Source organism: Bombina bombina, chromosome 2, assembly GCF_027579735.1.
Source record: "Bombina bombina isolate aBomBom1 chromosome 2, aBomBom1.pri, whole genome shotgun sequence".
NCBI classification, from domain to species: Eukaryota; Metazoa; Chordata; class Amphibia; order Anura; family Bombinatoridae; genus Bombina; species Bombina bombina.
In genome coordinates this window covers 985,102,122-985,122,438 of record NC_069500.1, presented here as the reverse complement: position 1 = coordinate 985,122,438, position 20,317 = coordinate 985,102,122, and the positions used below count along the sequence as shown (strand labels likewise).

The window sequence follows — 20,317 nt, the reverse complement described above, 5'->3', positions numbered from 1 at the left end:
TATAAGTGTATAAATCTTAGAGAACACATCGGTACTGACATCATGGGTGTATTTTAGACCAGGGGTCGCCAACCTTTCGGACGTCAGGGACCACTGAACTCACAATTTTGAATCCGTGGACCACTCACATGAATTTTTTTAAACAGGTACAAACCTCTATAATGTGTGTGTGTGTGTATATATATATATATATATATATATATATACACACACACCTACTGTACATAACTAGTATAACCATAGCTAAGTTTACATTATGCATATATTTACTCATTTTTAAGAATTCTTTTTTGGAATTAACTAACTGAATGACAGAACTGAGAGAATACTTTCAAATGACAGATTAAGGGTGAGTGCCAATTTTTGGCAGAAAGTGGGAAAAAAAGAATAATATTTAAAAGGACCACAAGGCTTCCAAGTTACCTCCCCAGTTAGGAATTATTCAAAACTACTTATGATCATGTACAGACATCGGAGTCATAAATTAAGTTTATATCAGAAAGCTCTCAATATGGATGTGAGCTAACCACAACTGATATTTCTGGCAATTACTATAATACTGGTGGGATATGGCTGATCTTCTGGATGGCAATTACTGGAATTCAGGTGGAATAAAATTATTAGAATGAAAAATAATTAATATTTAATAAAAAAGAATATGGAGCAGAGGAAGACAAACAGTGATGTAAGTCCATCTGAAGGAATTAGGAAAACTACTACAAAGAGACAGGTAAAGGGAAGAAAATAAATGAAATATAAGAGAGAATTTTTTTCTTAAGATTTTCTTTTTTTATATATTAGTCAAGCCAAGACTATACCAACCTCTGCACTGGCTTTAGATTGGAAGCATCTTTCTCAGAGCAGCGTGCCGGGCGAGAGAAGTTCAAAATACAATCTAGCTACGTGAGTTGCGCAGTACAACGTGCATAGGGAGAGTGTAATTTAACTCCTCCGTTGGTTTTCACTGATGTCCAGCCAGGCACTGTAGGGAGTTGCGGCACGATTGGGGTGACACCTTCAGAGGAGATTAATTCCTGCTTGATGGTGTCAAGGACCACCAACATCCACGGACCACTGGTTGGCGACCGCTGTTTTAGACTATGCCAACTAGCCCTGTGTCTATGGCACCAGGTTTGGAGACGGCAGCACTTTTTAGGTAGTTCTTTGATTCCATCCCACTTCCTAATCTCAAAATATCTTATTTATTTATTTTACTACTTATTAATAATGACTGGTTATCTATTTAGTGTTAGGTGGTGGCTGAATGAGTGGGTCTGTAAGTTACTTTTGTAATTAAGGGATCTAGCATTTATAGGATTTTCTCTTTTCTTATATGTGCATGTAATAGGTATCAACATCAGTTAATGAAATGTATGATTTATAGTATGCACATTAACCAGAAGACAGACGTGCACTAAAACTATTATTTACTCAACAGATTACTGGAGAGTTGGTGCATCCTTTGTATATACAATTAATGAGAGTATGATGATGGGCACCTAGAAGAGAAAATATCCTGCTTAAAATGACATTCCAATGGCACATAATAGGCTCTAATTTGACAGAGCATTTTAATTAAGCACTATTTTCTCCCTCTAAAAATATCTCACCCCACAAGAGTTAAACACTTAGCTAAAGCCTCTCTCAGAGCCACAACACAATGCAGGGGCTGTGCATGTAACTGGTAACTACATGTGTATGCCACTACTAAATAGCTTACTGGTCTTATCTTGTTCAGAAGCTACAATATGTTGAAGTGAAAGTCAAAGTTAAATGTTAATGCTTCAGATAAAACACTTGTATTATCAAATTTAGGTTATTCTCTTGGTATCTATAGAAAGGCATATGTACATATCTTCAGCAGCAGTAAGGCACTACTTGTTTATTGGCAACCAATACCTTTTATACAGATTTTTACAGAGAACAGAAATCACAAAATTCATATTTTTAAAAATGGCAACTTACAGTATCTAGAACCTCGTGTCGCCATATTCATAAAGTAATAGAAACTCAGCAAAGACAAACCTCGTTTTGTACAGTGAGGTTTGGAGCTTTTGGTAACATTTGAAAACTGGTAAATTAGCGGTTTTACGAATTACAGTGTAAGAACTGTTAAAATCCTGTTATAGAAGCTGAAATAAGTTATGGCCTCTTATGGAAATTAATTTCCCTCAGTGTTCTTGAGTTTAGATGAAAATCTCACCACATCAGAAAACAAGATTGTCTCAATCACTTATAAAAAAAAAAAAAAAAAGAAAATAAATACTTTCAGAATAGTAAACATTTAAAAACATAGGCCTAGTTTCCATTGAGTTGGTAAAGTTTGGAAACTGGTGGTAACATACAAATTCTCCATAGACTTTATTGGAGATAAATGTTTTTATCACCAGTTTCCAGTTTTCTCTGATCGAAAGTCACTATTGGTTGTTAAAGGGACAGTCTACTTGAAAAATGTTATTGTTTAAAAAGATAGACAATCCCTTTATTGTCTATTCTCCAGTTTTGCATAAACAACACTGTTATATTAATAACAATTTAACCTCTGTGATTAATTTGTATCTAAGCCTCTGGAGACTGCCATTTTATCTCAGTTCTTTTGACAGACTTGCATTTTAGTCAATAAGTGTTGAATAATAAATAACTTCACGGGAGTGAGCACAATGTTATCTAAATGGCACACATGAACTAGAAGTGTCTAACTAAAAAACTTTAAAAATGCACTGAGATAAGAGGCGGCCTTCAAGGGCTTAGAAATCAGTTTGAGCCTACCTAGGTTTAACTTTCATCAAAGAATACCAAGAGAACAAAGCAAATTTGATGATAAAAGTAAATTGAGGAGCTGTTTAAAATTGCATGCCATATCTGAATCATGAAAGTTTAATTTTGACTAGACTGTCCCTTTAAAGGGACATTAAACCCCCAAAAATTCTTTCAATATTCAGATACAGAATACAAATTTTAAAAAGTTTCCAATTTTCTTCTATTATCAAATTTGCTTCATTCTCCTGTTATTCTTTGTTGAAGGGCTATCTAGGTAGGTAGCGTGCACATGCCTGAAGCACTACATGACAGGAAATAGTGCTGCCATCTAGTGCTCCTGCTAATGTATAACATTGTTGCAAAACTGCTGCCATATAGTGCTGTAGACACATGCACACTCATGAGCTTACATCCCAGCTTTTCAACAAAGGATAACAAAAAACAAAGAAAATTTGGGAACAGAATTAAATTGGAAAGCTGTTTAAAATTGTATGTTCTATAAGAACCATGAAAGAAAAATGTAGGGTTTTATGTCCCTTTAAGGTTGCTGTTGTGAGAAAATGGAGATCGAATCTCATGGGAGGTATCAATCTCAGCTGTATTTTGACTCTGTAACAATGTAATCGCCTTGATTAACCCTTCACTGAGCATCATCTGCTCAATGCCTTAGCTGCGAATGACAACAACGTGTTGTCATCCGGGGGACTCTTGGACTCCATAGAAGGTGGCCAAGGTTTCAGCTATGCTTGTGACATCACCACGCCCACCTGTAAAGCAAAAAGTGCTTGATAGAGCTTAAGGGAGCTGGATGGGGGGTATTTAAGTATTCAAACCCTTCACTCTCCCCCCTTAAAGGGACATGATACCCAAATGTAGAAGCATTTAGCCACCAATCAGCAAGTGCTACCCAGATGCTGAACCAAAAATGAGCTGGCATTTAAGCTTACATTCCTGCTTTTCAAATAAAGATCGCAAGAGAACAAAGAAGAATTGATAATAGGAGTAAATTCGAACGTTGCTTAAATTGCATGCTCTATTTGAATCATTAAAGAAAAAAATTTGGGTTTTATATCCCTTTAAAGCAGGGGCGCCCGATCAGGTGGGATTTATACAGAATAGGGAAGCCCCAGACAACATAAGAGTGATTAATTTGGTCCACCACCTGGAAAGTACGCAAACGCCTTCTCTGATCCTGTCATTGGACACGGAGAAGGCGTTTGACAGGATAGATTGGAAATACATGTTCGCAGTTATGGGGGAATTCGGCTTTGGCGACACATTTATGACTGCCCTACAGGCAATATATTCGAATCCACGAGCCCAGGTAACTTCAGGGGGGTACAGATCCACTCTTTTTCCCATACTGAACGGGACAAGACAGGGGTGCCCCCTGTCCCCCCTACTGTTTGCTCTTTGCATCGAGCCGCTAGCGGCCAAAATTCAAGCTCACCCAGACATCTCAGGAATCCGAGTGGCCCAATCAGAATACAAGTAACTCTATTTGCGGACGATATTCTGCACACCATTACTACTCCACTAATCTCACTCCCTAACTTACATATGGTACTAAACGATTTCTCAGATATCTCGGGGTACAAAATTAATATGGAGAAGAGCGAACTCCTTCCGGTGGCCATCCCCCCACATACACGGAGAATAATTGAACATAATTTTGACTTTAGATGGGCTACAAAAGCAATTAGATACCTAGGTATTAATCTCCCAACACAGATGCAATTGTTATATAAATATAATTACACCCCACTCCTTACTCAGTTTAGAAAAGATCTGGCGAAATGGAAGGTATGCGGTTTCTCCTGGATGGGAAGAGTAGCATTAGTTAAAATGAACCTGCTCCCACGCATCCTATACCTCTTCAGAGCCCTCCCCGTTAAACTAGTTAACACAGACATTATTAAAATGCAAGCTGAAATTCTAACTTTTATAAGGGGGCCAAAATCGACTAGAATAGCGAAACAGGTAATCTGCAGGAGTAGGGGGGCGGGAGGGGTGGGAGCTCTGAACCTTCTGGAATATTATAGAGCAGCAAGATTAGCCCAAGAGTCCTGTCTTCTGAGGAGGTCGGAGGAGGGTACATGGGTATTTTTGGAGAGGGATTTGGGAAGATGGGAGGAAAGAGATTCGATTCTATGGGACCTCTCACCACACTCTGTTAAGACACACATCAAGACATATACCTCAGACTTGACTATGCAGACTTGGGCACAGGCACTTAAAAGAACAGACTTATTTCCTAAATCCTCCTTACTGACACCAATCAGATGCCTTCTAACAGGAGACTCTCGCAGAGTAGTTGCTAAGTGGGAGAATAAGGGACTTTATAGAGTGGCGGATGTGGTACAGGGGGGACAGCTACTCCCCTTCACTCAACTACAGTTAAAACTTACACCTATAAGACTACACTGGTATCTATACCTTCAATTGCGCTCCTCCCTGCACTCTTTCCTATTAAAAGCAAAAAGTGGACAATCTACGGTATTAGAGGCCTGCGGTGCGGGTCTTGCCAGGATTAAACATAATATTTCTAGAATATACATAACACTACAAACACCCAAAAACAGGGCTAAATCCACGGTTATAGAAGCATGGGAGAAAGACCTGAATATGAGTAAAGAAATACAGGAATGGGAGGAAATGATACAAGAAGCTGATAGAGGCCTGATTAGTATAGAAAATGTCATGAAGACCATATTTAGATGGTACCTGACCCCAATGAGGACAGCTCATATGCAACCGAATGGCAGTAACTTATGCTATAGAGGATGCGGTGAATTAGGATCCTATAGACACATGTGGTGGGACTGCAGAGAAATTCAGGGGTTCTGGCAGAACCTATCCACTCTGATTAGCCGATTGTTGTAGGAAGAGATCACACTTACCATTCAGCAGGCATTATTACACAAACTTATAGACAACTTTCATAAATACATTAATACATTCATTAGAATCCTTTGCACAGTGACAAGGATCTGCATTGCAAGATATTGGAAGGTGGGATCACCCTCATGGTCGGAAGTATACAATAAAATAGGCAACACCTATACTATGTATGAAATTGCAGCGGATACATTAAACAATAGGGCCTCTTTCCAGAGGATATGGTACTATTGGATTAGCAATTCAACATCTCCCAGACCCAAACAGGTGGCTGGATCTGACTCCTAAACACTACATCTAGACGGTATCTGTGGGGCTCGGGGGGTCGCCGGGAGGGGGGACACTCTTCTCCCCCCCCCTTTTTTTTTCCCTTCCCTCCCTTCCTCCCTCCCCTCCCTGGACTCTAATCACTCGAAAGGGGATCTGGGAAAAGTTATTTGTTTCTTTTTCTCTTATTTAGAAAATTTACTTGATCACTACTATGTATAGGAAGCCTCCAGCCTACACTACTCTCTCTGGGCTCCTCATCAGGCAAAGAGTTCATGTGATAATATTTTGGTTGTAACCTTCCTGGGGTAGAGTCCAATAATAGATGACCAATTTGTAAAATCTGAAACTTGACCCTTTTTTTTTTTGCAGGGTCCTCTGTTGCTTCTCTGGGACATGTGCAGCACTTTAAATTGTATAGGTGGTATCAGGGAGGGAATGTTATTTGGATACGTTAGAATTGTTATCCCCTGATATCCTAAAATATGTCTCATTGAAATTTTGGCTGGAAAAATTATTTTCTTTTCTTTTTCCTTTTGTATTGTAAATATACTGGTGATTTCTCAATAAAAAATATTTAAACATAAAGCAGGGGCGCCCAATCCCAAAGGCACTGCTTGTAGATAGCGGCCGATGTGATCAAAATTATGTGGTCAATTTACGCAATCTCAACACTGGGGCACAAGTAGAGTAGGGTTGCTAGGGATACCGCTTTATCTACCGCAGTGTGTGAAGGTGCAGGTCATTAAGCAGTCTCTAATTCTCACCGCCAGACAAATTAATCTAAGAAAATGGAAGGATAGAAAGTCGCCAGATCTAGTAGCATTTATTCAAGAGATTTTACACCAAATTATCATAGAGCAACATGACCCTCTGATATATTTGGAGGGCAAATTGAGGACCTTTCTTAAAGGGACACTGAACTCAAATTTTTTCTTTTGTGATTTAGATAGAGCATGCAATTTTAAGCAACTTTCTAATTTACTCCTATTATCAATTTTTCTTTGTTCTCTTGCTATCTTTATTTAGAAAAGAAAGTCCAGAACCTTGGACAGCACTTGTTTATTGGTGGATGAATTTATCCACCAATCAGCAAGAACAACCCAGGTTGTTCACCAAAATGGGCCGGCATTTAAACTTACATTCTTGATTTTCAAATAAAGATACCAAGAGAATGAATAACATTTGCTAATAGGAGTAAATTAGAAAGTTGCTTGAAATTGCATGCTCTATCTGAATCACAAAAGAAAAAAATTGGGTTCAGTGTCCCTTTAATAAGTGGGGCAAGGTGATTATGTATTTTTCTCTCCCTACTCAAAAGCAAATCCTATACCCCTTCCGTGCCTCTCCTCTCTTCTTGCAGTTGATACAATTAGAATCTTATCCCCCGCATTGGAGACAAATACTATATTAAGAATTTTTATGTTTTTCTCCCCCTTTTTTCTTTTGTGTGTTTTGTGCTTCTAGGAACCCAATATCAAAAAGATAAGGGAAAGATTAAAAGGAATACAAATGTTTTAGTGAAGACAGAGGTGTTAAAGGGACACTGTACCCAAATTTTTTCTTTTGTAATTCAGAAAGAGCATGTAATTTTAAGCAACTTTCTATTTTACTCCTATTATCAAATTTTCTTCGTTCTCTTGCTATCATTATTTGAAAAAGAAGGTATCTAAGCTTTTTTTGGTTTCAGTACTCTGGACAGCACTTTTTTTATTGGTGGATGAATTTATCCGCCAATCAGCAAGGACAACCCAGGTTGTTCACCAAAAATGGGCCGGCATCTAAACTTACATTCTTGCACTTCAAATAAAGATACCAAGAGAATGAAGAAAATTTGATAATAGGAGTAAATTAGAAAGTTGCTTAAAATTTCATGCTCAATCTGAATCACGAAAGAAAATTTTTGGGTACAGTGTCCCTTTAACTTTTTTTTCTTCTCATGTCATGTAATTGCATACGTTGTGTTCTATTTCACAAATATGGTAGTCATTTTTTTCATTATTATGGGTACATTTGTAATGAACGCATAAAATGTCTTGTTTATTAGGATGAATCTGAGATTATTATATTGAAGTATGACAATCTTCTTTTGAATGACCAATAAAAAATGTATAACCCCCCCCCAAAAAAAAAAAGTCTGATGGTCGGACACGAAAAGTGCTACAGGATTGGATCTTGAGGGACATCAATTTCAACCAATCAATGTACATGATTTTTAACGACAACACAATTGACCTATCAAAAGCATGGTTGAGTGAGTACTCTCCCAATGGATATGGCGCTATAGTATAGTTAGGAGGGTAAGCGTCAATAGATAGAAAAAGTAAAGGCGGAGGCTGCTGTGCTATGCTAAAGGAACAAGTCTGATTGACGTCTGGCAAATGAACATGTTGACCCGGTAAGATATGGTCTGCATGGTGTGGTATTGAAATTTATTTGTGTAAGCCTCACTGGGTCATATCAGGCCAAGCCCGCGACACAAAGTAAAGGGGGTCAGTGACAGTAATTTGAAAGCAGTATTTTTCAAAATTGCACAATGCTCCTGTTAATCCAAATTAAAGTCAGCGCTACTTTTGTCGTCAGGATTAATCTGTTGTATCTTTATGCTTTTGCACATCCAGGTGTTGCTAAATCATGTACCCTTAAAGGGATATGAAACACACATTTTATTTTTTCTAATGTACTCCTATTATCATTTTTTTCTATATTCTCTTGGTATCTTTATTTGAAAAAAGCAGAAATGTAAGCTTAGGAGCCGGATCATTTTTAGTGGGTTAAGAATTAAGAAAAAAAAAATACTACTAAAACTAAAAATCTGAAATATTGGAATCAACCCCATAGTTATATGCAAACAATAGGGCAATAATAAATGCTTGAATGTCTTGTTGCACTTTTATGCCGCTTTAAGCTATAAGTGTAACCCCTTTGCAGGGGGTTAGAGCAAGGGGCACAAGTACTAAACTTAAATGCTCTAACAAATGGCAGCATTTTATTTTTTCCATTAGAATATCCCTATAAGGCAATCAGTTGCACAACGTTTCTATACATTTAGCACACTGCACCTGGTATAAAAAGTCACTGGGAACACATACAAATGACAATACAGGCTCTCTTTACAAAATATTTAGGAACTATTCTTTTTATTTACCTGTCTGTATATATCAATCAGTATTTAATATTGCCATTAAGTATTGTATGTGAGGGGTGGACCCTTAATGCCTTATGCCCTAGAGCAGTGCTTTCCAAACTGTGTGTCGGGACACACTAGTGTGTCGGCAGCAGTGTGTTGGTGTGTCCCTGCTTCAGCACAAATTTTTTTTAATTTAAAAAAAAAAAAACATTTTGGTTTCTGACTTTCCGCCTGCCTGCTACGCATATCACATGGTTGACACGTGATTGATACCTAAGGGGTCACAGATCATCTTAACCTATTGGCGCAGCTCAGTGGGAACTGAAACTATTCCCGTTGGCGGCTTTGGCGGCACATTGGCTCCTGACTGCACGTGTAGTCTCCTTAATTGACTCGTTACTGCATGTGTAGTCAGTGAGTGGGACAGCAGTGTGTTTGCAGCGCGTGCAGTAGTCAATCGGACTCACCGAGCTCTGAGGGAGGCAGCTTAAACGCCGAGCTGATCAGAAGTCAGTGGGGTTTTTTTCTGCAGCTAGCCCCCAGTAGTGCATTGCTGCTCCTGCTCTTGATATATGGATAGAAAGGGGAAGATTAAAAATGCTTAATGATGAAATGCGAGTGTCTTTATCTAATATTCCACCAAATATTCAGAAATTGTGTTCATCCCATCAACCTCATACATCCCATTAAAATAGTAAGTAGCTATTGGTGTTATTAAACTTTTTTTTAATTCTTGCACATACATACTGTTACTTGTAAATACACTTTGTTATTATATCATTTATGTTTGTGTCCGTATCTCTTAAAACAAGTTAGTTTAACCTCCTGTTTGCCAGTACAACTGAATTACTGTGTCGCGAAATGATGTAGGTCTAAAAAGTGTGTCGCCAACATGAAAAGTTTGGAAAGCTCTGCCCTAGAGCCCTATATTCATTAGTTCTGCGGATCTGCCACTACTTTCTTTTCATACAAGTTATTGAAAATGAGCACAAAAAGTAAACCTCAGTCACAAGTTCCAAATAGAAAAAAAAATGGAACTTGTGATTCAAAAGAATAAAAACATTAAATAATAAAACATTTTACCTTTCATCTCACAAAATGAAACCACAGCAATAGCCCTTGTGCAAGTACAAAGTGAATTGAGGATGATTGTTTAAGGCACCTGTATTAGGGGGAAGTATTAGTTCACATGCAATAATACAAAATTGTGACATATACAGAAAAACTGAACAGTACAATGTTACCTTTTAGTATTTCAGTATTCTTTAAAAATGTATTGCAGGCATTGTGTTAAAGGGACAGTAAAGTAAAAATTAATCAGATAGAGCATGGGATTTCCAATACTTTCCAGTGTATTTTTTATTATTTAATGTGCATTGTTCTTTTGGAATCCTTTTGTTGAAAACCATACATAAGCTTAGGAGCAGCAATGCACTACTGGGAGCTAGCTGCTGATTGGTAGATGCATATATAGGCTGAAACTTTCAGCAAAGGCATGGTTGTGCACAAGTGATTCCTAGGTATCCACTGCTAATTGGCTGTAGTAGAAAACTCTCTCTTTTGATGGACAATTAAAAACCTACACAAGTCTGACAAGCAAAAATAGGTTTAATTGATGCCAAAGAATGCAAAGAATGTTTCTTTCTTTTGTTTGTAACACATTTAAACTCCCCCCCACCCCCCAAAAAATTGAAAAAATGTGAACAATGCCTCTTTAAAAGGTGCACATCACTGGTGCTATATATAGCAATATATATACTAATATATATTCCCATATAAGGTTGCACACCTTGATTTGTACCACTAATTTTGTTCTCATACTTCCTGCCTGTGTGTTTATCTCCTCAGGGTAATATCTTCATGGTGTTTTGTGATGTCATTTACACAGATAGTTGCCAGGAGTGTTTGGATCTCACCTGAGCCTACATTATGTTACCAACCAGTGCGGGAGCTTCGCTTCAGCTGTGCTGAGCACTGTGAGGTAATGTGTGTGTAGGAGCCTTAGCTGCTTTATACTGCACTAGATACAAACTCTAGTTTTCATGCTGGATTATAAATGAGAATATATATTTACAGAAGGGATACATATACATTTAATCAGAACTGTGTTTCAGGTATTCCTCACAAAAGAGCATAGCTGCAATATCTGCACAATAAAAAAAAACAGGAACAGTTTGCTCCAGGGTGATCACTTATAGATATACCACTGGGTTTCCATGGCACTAAAAATGCAATTCCTAACTTTACAATGTTTTAAAAGGGACACTAAAATCGAAATTACATTTTTATGATTCAGAATTTGTTTCAAAACTGTACATAGTATCTTTACATGCACACTTTCTGCACCTACTGAGCATGTGCAAGAGTTCACAGTGCATAATTATATGAGTCTGTGCTTGGCTAGTTTCTTTCACGTGTTACCGGGGGCAGGGGAAAAGGAGGACATTTTTAAATATCAGAAAAAAAATACAGCTATTACTCATTAAGTGCTAAGTGCTATTTGATTACAATTTTGCTATCTATTTGTCGGTTATGCAATTCTTCTGTATGCATTGGTCCTTTCTTATAAACACAAGTAAACATAATATATAGTCTGAGGCTCAACTAAAAGTTGCTTATTTTTATTGCAGTTAGAATTGTAAAAACAAACACAAAATAAAAAATAAATAAAAAAATGAGACATTTATGCAAATATACAATAACTGACAGCTTTAACAGTGTTGTAATGTGGGATATAAATCACATTTGTGAAGAGGAGGAACATGAAATATGAAAGCAGGAAGTCAAATAGGAAGTGCAAAAATGCAAGTATTTTATTAAAGAATGAAAGCACAGTATAAATAATGAGCATTTCTTCCAAACTGATAGGGTAAACAATCCTTGAAAACAAATGGATAACTAACATAGGGACAGATATCACATAATAAAATTCATATTCCTGCTTATAACTAAGAATAAATAGATGCTATATAATAATTGGAACACCGTGCAAACCATGTACTACTAATTTCAGCTGAGAAGGACATGTAAGACAGGAAATAAAATAATATAAAACAGGGGTGACTAGGCTGAAGTAAGTTGGGGGGTCTTTTGCAGAAAGAAGCATAAATGAGTAATTTCTCATACATTTTAAATGTTGCAGCTGGTATAAGAAGTCATGGGAACACATTCAGGGGAAAACAATTTTACAGTGAACTGTCCCTTTAATTAAAGGTTTACTTAGGGCTAGATTTATTAAGCCCATACGGCAGCAAGTTCTCTCAAGAACTTGCTTGCCGTCATTTATCAAGCTGACCGCTGCTTCCTGAGCCTCTTCGCCACCTCTAATCTGGCGAAATTCAATCTCCTCGGTCTAGTCAGACCGAGGAGATTGACAGCTCCTGCCCGCGCGTGATTGGCTGTGCGCGGGCAGGGGCGTGATTGCACGCAAGCGCAAAATTGCGCTTGTGTGCAATGCCGAATACCTGCGGGTATTTTATCCCTTAGTAGCAAATGGCACTGCAGTGTTACTGAGCCTCTGCAACCTAATAATAAAGGTAGACCGGCTGAGGGGGTATAGTCTACTTTCTTTATGTGTGGTGTATGGTGCTGCATGTGGTGCTCTGACAAAATGCAGAAAGACATTTGGCAGAAGGACATTTGGCAGACGGACATTTGGCCGACGGACATTTGGCTGACAGACAGAAAGCTAAAGAATGTTCCGATTTTGGCCGAGGGCAGATACGTTCCAGAGTGCTCTGTTCTAATCAGAGCCTCGGGCGCCGCAACTGCCTCTGGGAACCTTACCATGGGTCCCAGACCGCACATTTTGTAATTCTCTGTCTGGGAAATTATCTATCTATCAAATCTATCTATTTATCTATCAAATCTATCTATTGTATCTATCAAATCTATCTATTGCATCTATTGATCTATCTAATCTATGTATCTATCTATCAAATCTATCTATCTCGTGCCAGACTGTTATCTGACAGCCACTTGTGTTTTCGGCCAAATGTCCGTCGGCCAAATGTATCCTTGCTTGATTTGGAGAAATTAGGAAATCACACCACAATCTTGTGATCTTATGGTCAACATTAGACATCTTTGAAATCACAATCCACCTTTATGGAAAATGTGTCCTAAAATTATGAAACACTGTTAAGGGAACGTAAACACGCAAAACGAAAGTGCTCTAGAGCGTTGAAGTATTGGTGCAGTACAGGGTATGAGCCATACCCTTTACAGCAGGAGTTTCCTGGGCTGTTAGCGGGCCGGTCTCACTGCTGTCAGCACAACCAGGCAATTTCTTCATACATCGTGAGTGAGGCATTGCAGAAATAGTGTAATTGAGGGCATCCAAGGCTAGTGATCGCAGTGATATGGTGTCCTTGTGTTCCCATGTCTGTGAGTGTGGTGCCTCCATTCATGAGATACAAACACAAGTATCTCATGCTGTTGCTAGAAGCCTGCATGTGAGGCTATCCAGAAAAAGTAACTGTCAAATCTGAGTAAACAATCACTGTGAAAGCTAATCGGAATCTGGATACAAGCACAGTGCATGCTGCTCTCAAGCTCAGTGGCCAACCACTGGATTCTTCAGTAGTGAAGCAACTCAATGATTCCCAAATAACCCTTTTTTATATAATTTTATTTTAATAAAGTTTTTATATTGTTTTGTTTTTTACCACACAATTTTATTTTCTGCCCTATTACCATTTTTTTCCCGTTCCCTTTGTATCTTTATTTGAAAAAGAAGGCATCTAAGCTGTTTTTTTGGTTCAGTACTCTGGACAGCACTTTTTTTATTGGTGGATGAATTTATCCACCAATCAACAAGAACAACCCAGGTTGTTCACTAAAAATGGGCCGGCATCTAAACTTACATTATTGCATTGCAAATAAAGATACCAAGAGAATGATGAAAATTTGACAATAGGAGTAAATTAGAAAGTTGCATAAAATTTCATGCTCTATCTGAATCACGAGAAAAAAAATTGGGTTGTGTCCCTTTAAACCATTATTCCATCTTTGTAGCATTTGACCTATATTTCCTGAAAATTACTTGGAAACCTAGACATATGGGGTATTTCTAAAATAAGAACAACACAATGTATCTATTTGGGGGTATTTTCTTTAGCTGCTACACTAGTTTTGTACAAATAGTTATATATAAAAAAAAGTACATCTTTCAGTATTAAAGGGATAGAAAAGTAAAAATTAAACTGGCATGATTCAGATAGAGCATGTCATTTGAAGACACTTTTAATTTCACTTCTATTTTTGAATGTGCTTTGTTCTCTTGGTATACATTATTGAAAAAGAATACGCACATATCCTACACTAGTGGGAGCTAGTTAGCTGATTGGTGCCTGCACACATTTGTCTCTTGTGATTGGCTAACTAGATGTGTTCATCTAGCTGCCAGTAGTGCAATGGTGTTTTAGCAAAAGTTAACATGAGAATGAAGCAAATTTGATAATAAAAGTAAATTGGAAAGTTGTTTTAAATTGTATGTTCAATCCAAATCATGAAAATTGCGAGGTTTCCTGACCCTTTAAATTGCTATTTATTGTTATTTCATATACACAGATAGGTGCAAGTGCTGTTTGTCTGTAAAATAATGGTATATATTATGTATGGGTACACTTAACAAGAGAGGGGATAATAAAGGTAAAACCATTAGTGAGCAAAAATGTCAAAATTGTTTGTGTCATTTAAGCACGGAAACTGGGATAAACCTCGGTCCTTAAAGGGACACTGAACCCATATTTTTTCTTTCAAGATTCAGATAGAGCATTACATTTTAAGAAACTTTCTAATTTAATCCTATTATCATTTTTTTTTGTTCTCTTGCTATCTATTTTAAAAGCAGGAATGTAAATCTTAGCAGCCAGCCTATTTTAGGTTCAGCACCATGGATAGTGCTTGCTTATTGGAGGCTTACATTTACCCACCAATAAGCAAGCATAACCCAGGTTCTCAACCAAAAATGGGCCGACTCCTATGCATCACATTCCTACTTTTTAAATAGAGATAGCAAGAGAACAAAGAAAAATTGATAATAGGAGTAAATTAGAAAGTTGCTTAAAATTGCATGCTCTATCTGAATCATGAAAGAAAAAAATTGGCTTTAGTGTCCCTTTAAGTTTAATATTGCACTTTTGTTTGCATACAACTACGTGTTTAACCCCTGAAAAGCTTAAACATTTATCTAAAGTCAGCTCAAGAGCAGCAATGCACTACTGGGAGCTACTGAACACACATGGTGAGCCAAAGACAAGAGCCATATGTATGTAGCCACCAACCACCAGCTAGCTCCCACTAGTGTATTGCTACTCTTGAGCCTACCTAAGCATGGTTTTCAACTAAAGATACCAAGAGGACACAAATACATTTCATGATAGATGTAAATTGAAATGTCTCTTAAAATTGCACGCTCTGTCTGAATCGTTTAATTTTTACTTATAATAGTGAATTGTATTCGTATTCTTACTCTTTTAACCCTTAGAAGGGACTGTCCTGCATATAGCCATAGCCATATACAACACACATGCATGTATATGACTGGCTGCTGCAGCATAGCATTGTTACTATAGAATCAGCAAGCTTCTCCAGAGAGTGATAAAAGGGCAAAATTACTAAAAGTATTTACTATTATTAATTTTTATAATTTATAAAAAAGTAAATGTCATTTAACTCCACAGCATGATATACTAGTTTAGTGTATTGTATTTTATGTTTTCATATTCCTTTAAAGTTAGACAAACAATGTAGCTTAGTGCAGGATATTAGGTTGTATAGAGAGAAGCAGCAGAAAGTGGGAAGTGGCCTTGTTACTTTATACATCTCATTGCATGACCTCACCTACAGAACTGTGTACAAGAGACCACATCTCCATAAAGAAATAAATGAATCATTGACATTTCTTAGAAATGCTTCTAAAATGATACAGACACAAATAAAACAACAACAACATATATTTATGGTGTATATTGTGAGAAATTAGAAACGTTGTAGTGTTAAGGGATTTAACAAATTAATTTATTGATGTCAAAGGAATTGTGAATGAGGGCATATGTTTCAGATGTCAAATAGGGTGGACATGTGTGTTAGGGAAAATATAGGTACGCCCTATGCTCTATATCTATAGGACACAAAGGTCTCTGAGGGCCACATAAAATTCTAGGATCCTTGAGCTAGTTTTAGACACCAATATAAATAAGAATATGTCAGTGATTAGTATACAGATTTCCAGAAAAGAACATCCACATCTTGTTGTTTTGAAAGAGGAAAATATACATGGATATATAGCGAATGTTTAGCAAATGTATTCAACTATAAAATGAGGAGTTTCATATTTATTGAAATGTCACTGCGTATGTTTCCAGATGTCACCTTTCCATTTGCACTGTATAATAAACTACCATATGCATCAGTTACCTATTGGATGTTAAACAGTCAGTTTCATTGTTATATTAAAAAAGCAATAAGCAGTTGCTTATACTTATTAGAAACCATTGTAATGCGTATTATGAATCTATTTAAATGGCTTTTACCTTTTTATTTATTTTTTTACACTACATTTGTGCAATGCCTTTTACCTCCTGTCAGAGCCCTACAAGGAGGAGGAGGCCTTTGCAGGAAGCTTTATCTTAGCATGATGTCATACAACTTCTAGGCAAGTGAATAGACTAGATATCAGGGAATCAGATTTGCTCAGGCCCAGAACTGACAGAATAACAATTTAGGCTGTCAAAATTCTCCACTCTTATCACACTGGGGTCAGGAGCTACACTGAGATGTTCTAAGTACTAATTAACCCACCCTAAAAAAACAAGTAAGTTGTTTGCTGCTTTAAAAAAACATAATCTGTTCCTTTTTATGTTTACTTTGCTTTAACATATTTATTTTTTACCAAAGGAGCACTTCTTAGTATTCCTTTAAATGCATGTTAATGTATAATTTACCAAATCAAAGAGATCCACCATCTGAAAAATAAATGCTTTTATTTAAATGTAAACTAGTCAATCATAGATATAACATCAAGCGTTGTATGAAATGCGGTTATTCCCACGTACCTTTCAGTTTCTGGTTATACTCTGTCCTATCAGACTGGCTTCTGCGTAGGGTAGCATGATCCCCACTGGGATTATGTTCCACTATGGTGTCCGTCTTCCTCCTTTCTAACATATAAAGTCTGCTCTTTAGGAAAGTCAGGTTCCTTTTCTTGATCCCTCCACTGTCTTTTCCACCAAGTTCTTTGATATCCATGTCCAATCATTCAAATTCTATGTTTCCGTTCACCAAACTTTTTATAAAATAATCCCAGGATCCAGCAATGGAATGAGTCAGCTCTCCCTTCAGCGATCAGCTGTGCCTTACACTAGGAACCTGTCTGAGACAGACACCTGTGCAGCTCATTGCTCCACCCCTATGAAGTCATATTACAATGTACCTGAGGGCTTGTCACTTGAGAGGCTTGCTGCACGAGTTGGCAAAGGAGCACTGGCTGCCTCTTACCTGTGCTTTACTAACATCCCAAGGCAAAGGTGTGTGTTCCCTTCTCTAAACTACTTCACTTCTGATTAAGCTTGTAGCTAGCACATAAACATTGTTTGCCTCTTGAGCACCAAGGGAGGCCGAACTCTTCATGCAGAGCTTTTGTATTCCATGCCCTATTGTTAGCAAATTCTTTAGTTCAAATACAGCAGCTAAATTCTTAGCAAAGCTGTGAACTCTTATACAACTGTTTGAGTGATTGGTGGGAAATTAGGACCAAAATGGAATAAGTGAATTGTCTGCCATTTCTTTGTATGTTAATGCACATAGCTGCCTTTGACAGATCAACTGTCTGCTATCTTTTATTCTGTTTCCTAGCCTTTTTTTTTTTTTTTAAGAGTTGCTAAGAAGAAAAGCTAACAAACCAAGCCTTCTCACATCCCCCACAGACTCATTGTTCTTGTGGGTAATGTCTTTTATAGGATACTGCTATGACTGTGAGAGTAAATTTACCCATGTCAGACTGTCCCAACACAATACACACCATATTCATTTGTTTTTTATCTAAAACTTCTTCAGCCATTAATGGAAGATTCTATGTCCTTATTTAGAGGGGTCTAGGGATGGGCAGCGGAGATGAGTAGTGGTAATTACAAAAAAAGAAAAAACAATTGCATTAACAGGGTGTAAGTAGCTATTTAGATAGTAATTAGGATATTTAGGATAGGATATCAGGATATTTAGGTTGCAATTTACTAAAGCACCGTAGAGTTGCCTTTTTTTTAAAGATGCAGATGTGTATTACAGCGTGGATATAATATATTAATGCATATTACATATTGTGCCTGATTAGTTGTGTTTTAGTCTTTCATTCAAAAGGTGGTGGAAGGAACCAAAGCAATTTATGTAATTTTGCAGTTATATTCCTGATGTGATTATTGTTTTAACCAAGACATTATTTTACATGAGTTTAATTAAATGTAGATAATAAATATAGAAGTATCTAACCATAGAGTCAATCACAATTTTTGAGAAAAACTTATCTAATGAAAAGTACCATTAACGTCTACGTGGATTTTTGTAGATAAATTATTTGATAACATTTTTCAGCTTTTGTTTCTGACCTGTATTGTATTATTTATCCACTTTTTTTTTTTAACAAGAGATATTGCAACTAGGGATGGGCGAATGTTTCAAAAAATTCAAAATTTAAAACGAATTTTGATACATTCATTCGTCGAATCGAATTTCAAACATTTATATAACATTCTAACATTCTATTTTCGAATTTTTGTTTTCGAATTTTTCAATAAAATTCGAAAATATTCGTTCGAATAATAGAATGTTTAGCGATGTATTCATTCAATTTTGAAATGTAATATTCAAATTCGAATGTGACTCGAATTCGAATGTGACATTCAAATATGAAATAGTATTTCCAGTCTACAACTGTGTTTAATAAATGTAATATTCGAATTCGAATGCGACATTCAAATTCGAATGTCACATTCGAATTTGAAATAGTATTTCTAGTCTAATACTGTGTTTAAAATGTGATATTCGATTTGAATGTGACATTCAAATTCAAAATAGTATTTCTAGTCTAATACTGTGTTTTATAAATGTAATATTCGAATGTGACATTCGATTAGAATAAAAATGTATGATACAGCAGCACTTTAAGCAAAGAGAGTCTCAGGGCAAAAATAGTAAAATTAAAATTTACCTTTATTTAAACATGGTTAAAAGTAGTACACAGCACCAAACTCCCTGACTAGTTTCGTGCTCAGTTGAGCACTTAATCATAGGGTGAGTTTGTTAGGTGTCAGCTTCCCCTATTTAAAGGGACAGATGCACCTGTAGGTGATTAAGTAAAATAAAACAAAATACAAATATATATAAAAATACAAATGTATATGTATACACCACAAACAAAATTGTTCAAAATTACCTGCACTACGCTAATGAGGAGAAAAACATGAATGAAGAATCAAACATCCATCAACTTATAATAGCAAAAATGGGCATACACTGTTGGAATAAAATGTAAACCACTGAAACATACAATAATATAGAGGACTAAGTGTGGCCAATCTAAATAAACCTACATATATACCAAGTATTAATGCAGATCCATGAATGTCTATTGGCTTTGCAGTATGTAAAATTATTCTCATAATAATATAATTATAATTACTTAGTACCTTATATATCTAGGGCAAAACTTTGTCCAGAACCAGGATATTTAGTTATGAATATGTGATCGTGACAAATATAAAATTTGCTCAACAAAGTAACAAATGTAGAAGTTACTCAACAAAGTAACTCATGTCCCATTCACGATTCAAACCTAGGGGGGTGATGGTCCTAAGTTTGTAAATCCAGTATAGTTCTTGTTTCAACAATAATCTACACCTAGGTTATATATATTTGTATTTTGTTTTATTTTACTTAATCACCTACAGGTGCATCTGTCCCTTTAAATAGGGGAAGCTGACACCTAATAAACTCACCCTATGATTAAGTGCTCAACTGAGCACGAAACTAGTCAGGGAGTTTGGTGCTGTGTACTACTTTTAACCATGTTTAAATAAAGGTAAATTTTAATTTTACTATTTTTTGCCCTGAGACTCTCTTTGCTTAAAGTGCTGCTGTATCATACATTTTTTGTGGACTATGTTTCGGCACACTGGCCGTTTTTATGCAGCAAGCACCCCTGTGACCTGTTTGCTACTTGGATCAATCCGCCCCTGTTCACGCCGGAATTTCCGCGTCTGTAGC

At 36.7% G+C, this 20,317-nt stretch overlaps 1 protein-coding gene across 1 annotated transcript in view; it reads right to left on the bottom strand.

Annotated features, from left to right (window-relative positions):
• Window positions 1–17,425, bottom strand: part of ARHGEF38 (Rho guanine nucleotide exchange factor 38) — a 124,192-nt gene extending 106,767 nt beyond the window's left edge. Inside the window, 1 exon segment of the mRNA XM_053700799.1 lies at window positions 17,116–17,425. Within this exon segment, the coding sequence (XP_053556774.1) occupies window positions 17,116–17,308 (193 nt within the window). The 5' untranslated portion in view covers window positions 17,309–17,425.
• Between the last annotated feature and the right edge of the window lie 2,892 nt (window positions 17,426–20,317).